The sequence below is a fragment of the Camelus bactrianus genome, chromosome 3 (genome assembly GCF_048773025.1).
Source record: "Camelus bactrianus isolate YW-2024 breed Bactrian camel chromosome 3, ASM4877302v1, whole genome shotgun sequence".
NCBI classification, from domain to species: Eukaryota; Metazoa; Chordata; class Mammalia; order Artiodactyla; family Camelidae; genus Camelus; species Camelus bactrianus.
The window spans coordinates 100,557,878-100,570,874 of record NC_133541.1 but is presented as its reverse complement, the minus strand read 5'-3'; the positions used below and the strand labels follow the sequence as shown (position 1 = coordinate 100,570,874).

General features: G+C 45.6%; 2 protein-coding genes across 2 annotated transcripts in view; both read right to left on the bottom strand.

Moving 5' to 3' along the window:
- The window catches only part of LOC105065491 (protocadherin gamma-A7), a 126,611-nt gene that overhangs the window by 79,105 nt on the left and 34,509 nt on the right, over nt 1-12,997 (bottom strand). The gene's annotated exons all lie outside the window — the stretch shown is intronic.
- Nucleotides 3,138-8,688, bottom strand: LOC141577097 (protocadherin gamma-B7-like). The gene is made up of 2 exons (XM_074360828.1): nt 4,190-8,688; nt 3,138-3,313 (listed from the first exon to the last, which is right to left on the bottom strand). Exons 1-2 carry the CDS (start codon nt 6,608-6,610, stop codon nt 3,284-3,286), a joined length of 2,451 nt encoding a protein of 816 aa, XP_074216929.1. The 5' UTR covers nt 6,611-8,688; the 3' UTR covers nt 3,138-3,283.

Below are 12,997 nucleotides of genomic sequence, written 5' to 3'. Positions count from 1 at the left end.
AGGTAAAGGAATAAAAGGAAATAATATCAGTATTTCTTCACTGTAGAAACAGAAAAGATGTCTAGAACTTAACAAAAAAAGTGTGTTCTACATTTCCTCTCCCAAGACAGTCTAGTATTTAAAAGATAGTCACTATATCTTGTTTCGATGGGATAAATAAGTGAGACAAAGGTGAAATAATCAACATGATTGAAACATATTACCAGCCACAAAAAATAAAAACAGAATTGTTTCATGCTCAGAGAAAAGCTTAGACGTGTGCAAGTGTACGTGTGTGTGTGTGTACATATGTACTGTGGATAAGAAACAGAGCTAGAGCAAGTATGCTATTGAATCAAGTGTCAAATATGAACATTAGAAATAAAGCGAGCAACGGTAGAATACAATCATAAATCAGTTAAGGTGATAGGAAGTTGAAATGAAATAAAAAAATTGTAAATCATTAATTTGAATCATAACCAGTTTACACTGATAGCCATAGACACTGATGATAAAAAAAATTACTAAAAATCAACTTACAATAAAGCAATCTATAACTGAACTGGACCTTTGAAATTAAAACAAAACAAAACAAAACACCAGGACTAAAAAAATGACTTTTACAAAACCTCTCTAGAAAATGTTAATTTGATGAAAGGTAAAGTACAGAAACTCATACGTTTTGCTTTAAATATGTTAAGAATATAAGCCCCACCTCTAAAAAAACAAAAAAAACAGGTTTTATAACAGGCTCAGAAAAAAAAGTCACTTAGAAGACCTATACAGGGACACCAGCAACTGGGAGGCAGGAAATAAATCTCACCTGATTACTGGTAGGATCACATTTGCCTAAACCGGTAGCTGAATCGTCAGCTATCAAGAGAGGCTCGCTTTTCCCACAGCTCTCCTGGCTGATGAGCGTGTCCGCATAGTTGGGCTGCGGGAAGATCACGTGACTCTTCCGCGAGTCCGCGGTGAGCGACACCTCGTGGGAATAGGTCTGCAGGAAAGCCCGCACCCCGTCCACGCCCACGAACTGAGAGGCGGGTACGCCCTCCAGTCTGCCTCCTGAAGCCTGCAGCACGCGCGACGTGTGCCAGCGCCTCAGCCTGAGAGCCAGCAGCACGATGACAAAGGCCAGGAAGACACAGGAGACCGCGGCCACCGCCACCACCAGGTACAACGTGAGGACTGAGTCGTCAGGGTTGGCGGGAGATTCAAGGCTTCCGAAGTCAGCCAGGACGTCGGGTATGCTGTTGGCTACCGCGACAGTGAGCGTGACGGTGGCAGAGAGAGGGGGCTGCCCATGGTCCTGCACCGCCACCACCAGGCTCTGCTTGAGCGCATCTCTGTCCAGCAGGGCCCGCGCTGTGCGCACCTCGCCCGTGTGCAGCCCCACCGCGAAGAGCCCTGGCTCGCTGGCCTTGAGCAGGCGGTAGGACAGCCAGGCGTTCTGTCCTGAGTCTCTGTCCACCGCCACCACCTTGGTCACCAGGTAGCCAGGCTCTGCGGAGCGGGGTGCTAACTCCACGCCTGTGGAGCCATCTGTGGGGACAGCAGGGTACAGGATCTCAGGTATGTTGTCGTTCTGGTCTAGTATAAATATGCTCAGTGACACATTGCTGCTGAGCGGTGGGTCCCCACTGTCACATGCCGTCACCCACAACTGCAGTTCATGAAACTGTTCATAGTCAAAGGAGTGCAGCGCATACAGAATGCCGGTGTCTGAGTTTATGGAGACAAAGGAGGATAGCGGTGCTCCCTGGAGGGTATCCTCTGCCAGAGAATAAGTGACCTGGGCATTCTCCGTGCTGTCCTGGTCAAGTGCAGTCACTGAGAAGAAAGAAGCTCCTCTGGGGTTGTTTTCAGGAATGTAGGCAGAATAAGAGGAGTGAGCAAAAGTGGGTGGATTATCGTTGTCATCTGCTACATTCAGTGAAATGTGAGTTTCTGTAGACAAGGGCGGACTTCCCTGATCTGTTGCTGTCAAAGTTATATTGTAGCTCTGAACCTGCTCCCTATCCAATGCTCTGTTTGTTACCAACTTGTAATAATTTCCATAAGTCTTTTCTAATTTAAAAGGCAGATTGTTAGGAATAAAACAGGAGACTTGACCATTTTCTCCAGAGTCTTGATCTTGCACATTTAGAAGAGCAACCACTGTACCTGGAGGAGAGTTTTCTAGCACTGAATTAGTAGAAGATGTGATAGTTATTTCCGGAGTATTATCATTCACATCCACAACTGTGACCAGCATCTTAGCAGTGGTGAAGAGACCTCCACCATCTTGGCCTTGAATTTCCATCTCATAGAATCTATATTTCTCAAAATCCAGAAGACCTTGTATTAAGACTTCTCCAGATCGAGAATCCAACTGGAATATTTCAGTAGCTTTGCTTTCCATATTCCGGAATGAATATACCACTTCCCCGTTGATTCCTTCATCTGGATCAGTTGCATTTACCATGAGAACCCGAGATCCAGCGCTGAGGTTCTCAGGAACACTCACTCTATAGACAGGCTGAGTAAACTTTGGGACATTGTCATTTACATCGAGAACCACCACACGAATGGGAACAGTGCCCTGGCGGATGGGATCTCCTCCATCTAAGGCTGTGAGGAGTAGGTGGTGAGCAGCCTCTTTCTCCCTGTCCAGGCTCCCCTCCAGCACTAGCTCAGGATTCTTGGCCCCATCTGTTACGCCTCGCACTTGCAAGGAAAAGTAACTATTAGGACTGAGCTGGTAGCGCTGGAGGGAATTCATTCCCACATCTGGATCTCTAGCGTTAGGAAGAGGAAATCGCGATCCCGGAGTTGCATGCTCACTGACTTTTATCTCTACTTCTTCCTCCCGGAAGCTGGGGGCGTTATCATTAATATCCATTATTTCCACCTCCACTCCGTAAATCTTCAGGGTATCTTCCACAAGTACCTCTATGTTTAAAAAACAGGAGGAAACCGCCTCACAGAGCTCCTCCCGGTCTATCCTACTCGCCGTGATCAAGCTGCCACTTCGCGGATTCAGAGCGAAAAGCTGCGTCTTTCCTCTGGAGACGATGCGGACTCCGCGCTCCGCCAGCTCCCAAGGCTCCAGCCCCAGGTCCTTGGAAATATTGCCCACGAAGAAGCCTTTGTCTGTCTCTTCCGGCACCAAGTATCGGATCTGCCCGGCCTCAGACTCCCGCAGCGTCCCCAGGAAGATACACAGTACGACCAGCCCTCTGCGGTCCAGGCGCAGCTGCAGATTCGCCATGGCAGTGGCTGAGCCTATATTCCGCGGTTTCTTGAGCCTTTTGGTTCTGAATCAGCACGTATCCACAAGGTCTCTGGCCGACTGCATCCGAAATATATTAGTGAAGAGAAGTACTTTTAAGTTTCCAGCATCAGGGTCTGTGAGAATCCAACCTCACTCGGCTTTACGTTGTAGAGGTAGGGGAGGGAGGGAATCTGTAGCGCTCTGCTTCCCATTCCCTAATTGGTGAACAGCGGCGCCTAGAGCCCAATCTTATTATTGCAACAAGAAAGAAAAACCCAACTAATATACCTGTTTCCGAAGTTACTACACTCACCTCTTCGAGAATCACAAGCATTGGTAAAGCTTAAAATTGCAGACAATAAAGAATTATATAATGTGATTTAAAAAGTATACCAAGAGCACTTATGAAAAGGGTAATTATTTAAAGAGCTTGCTAAATTCTTTTTTGAGTTTCCAAACACTACTGGAACTGAACACTTGCAGGTTACATATGATTCCTAACGATTTTTACTGACTGAAGGGAACAGCATTTGTGGTTGTGGAACTAGCATGGTTCCAAAAAAATCATCAATTAGGATTATGATTATAATTCTTACCAATGTTTATTAAGTAAAATAAGGGCAAAATTTTGAGAAAATTTGCATGGCATTAGAATTGTCATTTAAAATACCACAGTATAAAAATATAACTGTATTCCATATCCTTAATTAAAATATATTCTATTTCATGAAAAATTGACCTGAGAGTTCTCTATATATTTTACCTTAAATGCATTTGAATAGTAGAAAGATTGCAGCATTGTAAACTTTAGTTTTAACAGTAATAGCTACAGGTTTGAGCTAGATTTATTTTAAGAACTTTAACAAGAGATGAAACCTAGAATCTGGAAATAACAGTACTATATTAGAATATGTTGGCATATTGTAATATATAAACATTATTTTAAATACTTACCTGTTTAAAACTATTCTTATCGTCTTCAACACTAGGAGTCAAAATGCTAGCCAATAGCACTGAAGAGCTATCTTTGATGAGAATATCTTGTGTGGCTGGATAATGTTCAACAGATGCAAGAAAATTAAATTCCGGATTAGTTTCACTCCCAGGCACACATAAATCATAGGCATAGGGCAACGTTCCCTCACTGTAGTTGGGAGGAATCTCGGAACCAGACTTGGAGCAGAGAACAGATCCAAAGCAGGCCCCGGCGCTGGGGCTGGAAGAGCGTCGCAGGCGCAGAGCGATTGCCAGAATCACCGCGAGGAGGAAGAGTACCGAGATCAAGGCCAAGGCCACCACCAAGTAAAACTGAAGCTCAGCCTGGGGGTCAGAGGGCTCTGGGCGGTCACTGAGGTCAGGCAGAGCCTCCTGCAGGCTGTCCGCGAACACCAGGAGCAGCGTGGCGGTGGCCGAGAGGGGCGGCTGTCCCCCATCGCGCACTGCGACCAGCAGGCGCTGGCGGGCCGCGTCCCTGTCGCCCAAGGCCCGCGCCGTGCGCACCTCGCCCGTGCGCAGCCCCAGGCTGAAGAGCCCGGGCTCGCTGGCCTGCAGCACGTGGTAGGACAGCCAGGCGTTGTGCCCAGAGTCGGCGTCCACCGCCACCACCTTGGTGACCAGGTAGCCGGGCTGCGCGGCGCGCGGCACCGTGTCGAAGAGCGCAGAGCCGTCGGGCCCCAGCGCCGGGTACAGCACCCGCGGCGCGTTGTCGTTGCGGTCGCCCACCAGCACGCGCAGGCTCACGTTGGCGCTGAGCGCGGGCGAGCCGTGGTCGCGGGCCTGCAGCGTCAGCTCGAAGGCGCGCAGCTGCTCGTGGTCGAAGGCGCGCTGCGCGAACAGCACGCCGCTCTGCGCGCTCACGGACACGTAGGACGACAGCGCGCGCGGCTCCAGGTCGCTGGCCACGATGGAGTAGGAGACGTGGCCGTTGGGCCCCAGGTCAGGGTCAGAGGCGCTGACTTGGGCGATGGAGGCTCCAGGAGGGTTGTTTTCTGCCACGTGGACGACATAGGAGGCCTGGTGGAAAGCCGGAGCGTTGTCGTTGACGTCGCTGATGTGCAGGGTAATGGTAGCACTGGAGGAGAGGGAAGGTTTGCCCTTGTCAGCGGCTGTGATGGTGACATTGTATTCCGCAGTCTGCTCTCGGTCTAGGGCCCCATCTGTCACCAGCTTGTAGTAATTATTGGAAGAAGAATAAATCTTGAAAGGAACATCTCTTCCTATATGACAGGTGACTTCTCCATTTTCTCCGGAATCCCGGTCCCGTGTTTTGAAGAGGGCAACCACCATTCCTGGAAGGGAATCCTCCAAAATCTCATCAGAGAGGGAAGTGATGATTATTTCTGGCCTGTTGTCATTTTCGTCTAACACTTCTATAATTACTTTACACTGTGTAGAGAGGGATCCTCGGTCCTTTGCTTCTACATCTATAGTATATCTTTCGACATCTTCAAAATCCAGGGGCTGACTAGTTATAATGTTTCCTGTAGCAGAATCCAGAGAGAACACATGCTGGGCTGTTTCAGCCACACCAAGGAATGAGTAGGTGATAACTGCGTTGTTGCCTTCATCTTGGTCAGTAGCACTCACCCTCAGCACAAAGGTGCCTGGGGGCACGTCTTCTCGAAGACTGACCTTGTACAAGTCTTGGCTGAACACGGGGTGGTTATCGTTGGCATCCACCACCCGGATTCGGATCTGAGCGGTCCCACTTCGAGGCGGATCCCCGCTGTCTAAGGCTGTCAACACCAAGTGGTGAGTGCTCTGAGTTTCTCGGTCCAGGGTCTTCTTTAATACCAGTTCTGGATATTTGCCACCGTCAGGATTGTCTTTTACCACTAACGAGAAATACTCGTTAGGACTTAGTTGGTATTTGCTCAGTGAATTCATACTAATATCGGGATCTTTTGCAGACTCAAGAATTGTTCCCATTCCTGGGCTGACAGATTCACTGATTTCTAAGTTTATTTCATCTTTATGGAATTGAGGAGCATGGTCATTAATATCCTCAATAACCACAATGATATGAAAAATATTTAAAGGATTTTCCACTACAGCCTCCAACTGCAATTCACAGCTTCTTCTCTCTTTGCATATCTGCTCACGGTCTAATCGGTCTTTCACAAGTAAGTCCCCGCTCTCCGCGTCTACGCTGAAAAGCAGCTTCTCCGCGCTAACTCGCAGCTTTCGAGCCGCCACATCCACGACACTGAGCCCTAGATCCTTGGCGAGGTTTCCCACCACCGAGCCCTTGGCCAGCTCCTCGGGAATCGAGTAGCGGATCGGCTCGCACAGCGCGGGGTAGAACAAAGGCAGCAGGAAGGGGAACAGTACCTGCCGCCGGCGGGCTGGGCGTTTCTGCGCGCAGCTTCCTCCCATCGTGCGCTCTAGTTCTCGCTGCGTCCCAGTCTTTCTAGTTGGAGAAAGTGCACACTAGCGCACTGATAGAGCATTCGGCCCAGGACAGGGGGAACCCCTAGTCTCTGGGCTGGGAATCCGTGTGTGCTGGGCAGAGCCAGCGCGGCCAGGAACCCCAGTGTGTAAGCGGGTTTCCTTCTCCCTGTGTTGTTGGCTGCGCAGGAAATCCCAGATTGGAGGCTGAGGAATCCCGGGCATCAGCGCTTGCTCTGCACTGGCCGACAGCGGCGCCCAGAGGCTCCAAGTGGAACCGCAGCTTAGTTTTTGTATTTCAAGAAATCTTTTCCTTTAAAGGGAAGATGACAGCAGCGGAAATATTTGAATCGTATTCCTTGGTGATTCCATTTTCAGCACGAAGCATATTTTTCACATAAAAAACTATTATGTTTTTATATGCTAATATCTTACATAGATTTTTGACTAGGTAGAAGTATTTCTTTCAAAATCAAAAAGGCACGAAATAACGTAGAGTGCAAAGTAGGTCTCCTATTACATGTCCCACTGCTATTCAGTTCTTCCACCCAGAGGCAATCACTGTTGTTCCTTTTAAGAGTAATTATCCACAAAGGGAAGTACTGAAGTTAAATACTTTTTCTTTCTCTTTCTTTCTTTCTTTTTCGGTCTTCCATCCAGGCTTATATTTGGCTAGAAATTACTAACCCACCCTGTCCCATATTTAGGAACTAGAACGCAACTATTGTGATGTTCATGACAGTCATCCAAAGTGTCCTATATTGCTTTTAGATAATTATATTTTAAAAATTTGCTTGCAATAGCAACCATGCAAGAAAGTAGGGTTTTTTAAAACCTGAATTCTTCTAAATAATATAATTATTTGAAATAGGTGCATAATAATTTTGACTTTCATGAACAGACAATTAAAATGACAGTTTCAAGGATTTAAAAGTTAATAACTATGACCCAAAAGATAGTAACTCTGCTCACCTTCCATAGACCTATTCTTGAACAAATATTGAATGATGTGAAAAAAAGCCATGGTTTCATAAATATTTTGAAACACATTAGGACACTCTTTGACTTTATGCTACCATATTAGTAATAAAAGTAGAGATCAATACATCAGTATCTTCACTAAACTAAATGGGCTCATCAGTAACTCCATTAACAACCGATTTAGAATTCTGTGTACTTCTCTGCTTGTATTCAGATCTCATGCAAAAATAACATTACTTTCTTGGCTTTAAGTTTGTTTTGACTCTAAATTTCAAAAATTTCAGTTTTCAGAGTTTCAGGCAGAGTCACTGAAATGCCTTTGACACACGTCTTGCTCCTGTACTTGGAACATGTACAAGTCTATCTCCCCCAGTTTTATATATATCAGCATTAGAGATTGGAGAATTTAACAAAAAGTACAGAGAAAGCAGAACCTCGAATTTGCTTAACTTAACTTTCTATAGGCTCTCTGGAATCCCTATTGAGCAAGGAAAGTAAAATTAAAATGGAATGTCTTCCACATACAGAAGGAAATTAGAATCATGGGCAAAACGGATGCTGCAGTGTTACCAAGTATAATTACACTTGGAAAAATTTAAGGACACGTATAGATCAGTAAATCCTCTATAGAACAGTAATGAAAATGGGTAGTATTTCCAGTGAGGCGAATGCATTTGTTTCTGACATTTACCCATTCTCACCAGGCCTGCCTTCAAAATAAGAGCCAGGGTGATCTAAGGGGCTAGGGTTTCAGCATGTAGCCAACAGGAGAGCACACGAATTGACAAGACACTTCTGTGGCAGTCCTCTCTTAGGAAGTGTCAATATTATACTCAACAAAATGATAAAATGCAAGATTCTATGAAGCTACTCATAACAGGCTATGACAATAGGCCTTCATTCGGACTAGGTTTGGAATATTTACCAGAAAGTAAAACCATATCACCTTTAACAACCATCAAGTTCTACATTTCAATGTTTTAGCAAGCAGCAAATGCCCTTGAAATGGAGGGAAAAGTGAAAAAATTATGATTAAGTTTCCATCATCATGCTGCAAACTGAAATGTAAAACCGATTTTAATTTTTAAAGGAGAGAAAAGCAGTAAAAATAGAACTCACTGGCACCAAAGGGGTATCTTCTATAGGAAGCCTGGAATCATCTAACAAAGACAGAGGATCCTTTTTTTCACAGCTCTCCTGGCTGATGAGCGTGTCCGCATAGTTGGGCTGAGGGAAGATCACGTGACTCTTCCGCGAGTCCGCGGTGAGCGACACCTCGTGGGAATAGGTCTGCAGGAAAGCCCGCACCCCGTCCACGCCCACAAACTGAGATGTGGCCACACGCGCTAAATCATCTCCTGAAGCCTGAAGCAGATGCGACGTGTGCCAGCGCCTCAGCCTGAGCGCCAGCAGCACAATGACAAAGGCCAGGAAGAGGCAGGAGACCGCGGCCACTGCCATCACCAGATACAACGTGAGGCCTGAAGCATCAGAGTCTTGCGGGACCTCCAAGCTTCCCAAGTCGGCCAAGACATCTGGGATGCTGTCAGCTACAGCCACCGTGAGCGTGACGGTGGCAGAGAGAGGGGGCTGCCCATGGTCCTGCACCGCCACCACCAGGCTCTGCTTGAGCGCATCTCTGTCCAGCAGGGCCCGCGCTGTGCGCACCTCGCCCGTGTGCAGCCCCACCGCGAAGAGCCCTGGCTCGCTGGCCTTGAGCAGGCGGTAGGACAGCCAGGCGTTCTGGCCTGAGTCTCTGTCCACCGCCACCACCTTGGTCACCAGGTAGCCAGGCTCTGCGGAGCGGGGTGCCAGCTCCACCCCCGTGGAACCGTCAGTGGGGAAGGTGGGATACAGAATCTCAGGTGTGTTGTCATTCTGGTCCAGCACGAATATGCTCAGTGACACACTGCTGCTGAGTGGAGGGTCCCCGCTGTCAGTGGCTGTCACCTGTATCTGCAGATCACGAAACTGCTCATAGTCAAAGGATCGCAGTGCATACAGGACTCCTGTATCGGAATTGATGGAGACATAGGAGGATAGAGGTGCCCCCTGGATAGTGTCTTCAGCCAGGGAGTAAATAACCTGAGCATTTTCTTTGCTGTCTGGGTCCAGTGCAGTCACTGAGAAGATGGAGGCACCTCTGGGGTTGTTCTCTGGCATATAGGTAAAGTAGGAGATGTGAGAAAAGGTGGGTGGATTGTCATTGATATCTGCCACTTGCAAGGTGAAGTGAGTTTCTGTTGATAGGGGTGGAGTTCCTCCATCTGTGGCTGTTACCGTGATATTGTAAGAGGATACCTGTTCCCTGTCAAGGGCTTTGTGTGTCACCAATCTATAATAACTGTCAATGGACTTTTCTAACTTAAATGGTAAATTCCCTGGTATGGAGCAAGTGACCTGTCCATTCTGCCCAGAGTCCAGATCATGCACATTTAAAAGGGCTATAACAGTCCCCAAAGGTGAATCTTCCCTCAGCGGACTAAACAGAGATGTGATGGTCACCTCCGGACTGTTGTCATTTACATCTTCTACTGTAATCAACACTTTTGCAGTTGCAAGATATGCTCCTCCATCTTCCGCTTGTATTTCTATTTCATAGAAACCTGTTTCTTCATAGTCTAGATTTTCTGATAGCTTTATTTCCCCAGTATTTTTGTTTAGTTGGAATTTCAACAATTGTGTGTCAGGTAATTTTCGAAATGAATATGTCACTTCTCCATTGGCACCTTCATCCCTGTCAGTGGCGGTGACTGTCAGCAGCTGCGCGCCCACAGGCAAGTTCTCTGGAACATTCACTCGGTATTCGGGCAAACTGAAAACTGGTGCATTGTCGTTTGCATCGAAGACAGTCACACTAATGAGGACAGTGCCAGATCGAAGAGGGTCACCCCCATCGACGGCAGTGAGGACCAGATGGTGCATTGCCTCTTCCTCCCGATCCAGGGCGCGCTCCAGCACCAGCTCCGGGTACTTAACGCCACTGGCACGGCTTTGAACTGCTAGGGAGAAGTGCTTATTGGAGCTGAGCTGGTAGTTCTGTAGGGAGTTCACGCCCACATCCAGATCAACAGCTTCCGGAAGAGGAAAACGCATTCCTGGAGCAACGTTTTCATTAATTTTTACATCTACGTTTTCTGCTCGGAATTTTGGTGCATTATCGTTGATATCAGTAACTTCTATTTCTACTCCGAAAAGTTTCACCCTATCTTCCACAAGAATGTTAAAACTCACCAGACACTGCAGATTCTGCGCGCAGAGTTCCTCCCGGTCTACCCTGCCCGCGGTGACCAAGCTGCCGCTTCGCGCATTCAAAGCAAAGAGCTGTGTCCTACCTCTGGAGACGATGCGGACTCCGCGCTCTGCCAGCTCCCGGGGCTCCAGCCCCAGGTCTTTGGAGATGTTGCCCACAAAAGAGCCTTTCTCTAGCTCCTCGGGAACAGAGTAGCGGATCTGCCGAGCTTTGGCTTCCCACGGCATACGGAGGAAAAGGCAGAGCAGGATCAGCGCGCAGCGGTCGGAGCGATTCCTTAGAGCGGCCATTGTTTTCTGGTGACGGGATTCTCGCTGAGTCCTCACTGAGCACACACTGTTGTTTTGGCCGGTTCCTTTTTCTTTCCCTGGCTGCAGGGAGTCTCTGCAACCTGCACACCTTAAATTCTGGAGTGAATTTCGCTGCAGTCCTGGAGCCGGTTTGTAGGAATCGTGGAGCTTTTTGTATTTGAAGCCCTGAGAATCCGGATTGAGCGCTGGCTGCGGTTCTCTCCTGGTAGGTGAACAGCGGCGCTCAGAGTCCTCAGAAGTTACTGCACCCACTATGTATGCAACAGAAAGCAAACGCTACTCTATTTTGTTGTATATTTAAATTTATTTTACATTATTTCGTTGGTTTCTCAACTGATAGCCTTAAACCAACTACTATCTGTGGGTTTCTTACTTGCTGAAATAAAATGGAATGAAAGGACTACAAAGCATTAAATGATAATAGTTGATTAAATATATATTTGCAACACTCATTTTCCCAATAGAAATAGATCCAGGTTAGTAATGCTTACCGCTATATTCAGAAAAGCCTTACAATTTTATTTGAAATTCTGATTTAAATGGTCAAGCTGTGTTTAGTAGACATTCATATGGAAACTATATGAGATATACCCCTTATAATTCACTTAGACTCTTTTAAACTTTTGATATGAGCAACCAACTAATTAATTGAATTTGTTTAACATTAAGATTGTGTAAAAGGTTTTCAAAATATTTTTCTAAAATGGTTTTATTGAGCTTCAATGAATTTTTTAAAATGTTTTATTACAGGCACATATTATAAGTTAATTTGACCTATTAAAATGAGTTAAGCTAGTAATCACAAATTAAAGGGATTGTATTGCAGTGGGAAGAGAATATATACAAGTGCTACAATTTTTTAAAAACTGAAGTTAGAAATATTGATGCAGGCTTTTGAAAAATAAGTATTTATGACAAGTGACCTATTTTTACCAGGGCCTTGACACCAGTATAAGTAATCTCTTCTTTGCATTTTGTATGGAAGCTCAAAGTGGCCCACACATCTAGAGTTGTATATTCCCATCAACCCAGCAGTAGTTCGCTCCTCAAAGGTGAGGAGTTTAGAGGTTCACTTCTTTCATACACAGAAAACAGGATGTTCAGAAATGTTTACGTCACTTTCCCCCCAAGTATAGAACTCTTCAAAGATTTTATCTGTTGTCTTCAAAGATTTTATATCAGACAGAGATTGCACCCAGAAAATAGCATTTCATTTGCTTTCTTATAAATTCCTTGTCTTGCAATGCAGAGAAAAAAAGATTAGGGAAGAGTACAATTTGACCACAAAGAAAAGTAGATATAAGAGGCTAGAAGGACTAACAATTTAAGAGAAAAATTCCTCTAGACAGTATTAAGTTTTGGGGACCATAGAAAATTCGGCAATGGAATCAAATTTTTGACTCCTTTCCCAAGAAAAACGCATACATCTGTAACTTTGCTTGCAACTTTAGGGTTTCATGAAACTCTCACCAGCCCCCTTCAAATGCTTACAGTTTAAAAATTGTTAAAATAAATAAAGATACCCAAACACACATCCTAGATTATTTGCAATAGATGTTCTTTGGAATGAGCATCTACTTTGATATTTAATGAGTATCTGGATATTAATAAACTTACACATGTAAATAGGATATGGAAAATCCAACTTAGAGCAGATTTGAATAGGGTATTAATTATGTATTTATGTATGTATGTATTTATTAGTTATTTATTTTTATTTATTTGGTAAGAAGCCAAGCCTATGGCCTCTGTTTTCCTAATTTAAGCTTGACAAGGTATCTCCAGTTTAGTGACATTCTTTATAAATTATAGAGCAACTTACGAACCAAG

What these genes read in the sequence shown, in the direction of transcription:
- LOC141577097 (XM_074360828.1), bottom strand. Translation starts at nt 6,610, where the DNA reads ATGGGAGGAAGCTGCGCGCAGAAACGCCCAGCCCGCCGGCGGCAGGTA. An exon ending in ATAAGAATAGTTTTAAACAG is followed by an intron (nt 3,314 to 4,189) that starts GTAAGTATTTAA and finishes TTTCGGATGCAG; the next exon opens with TCGGCCAGAGACCTTGTGGA.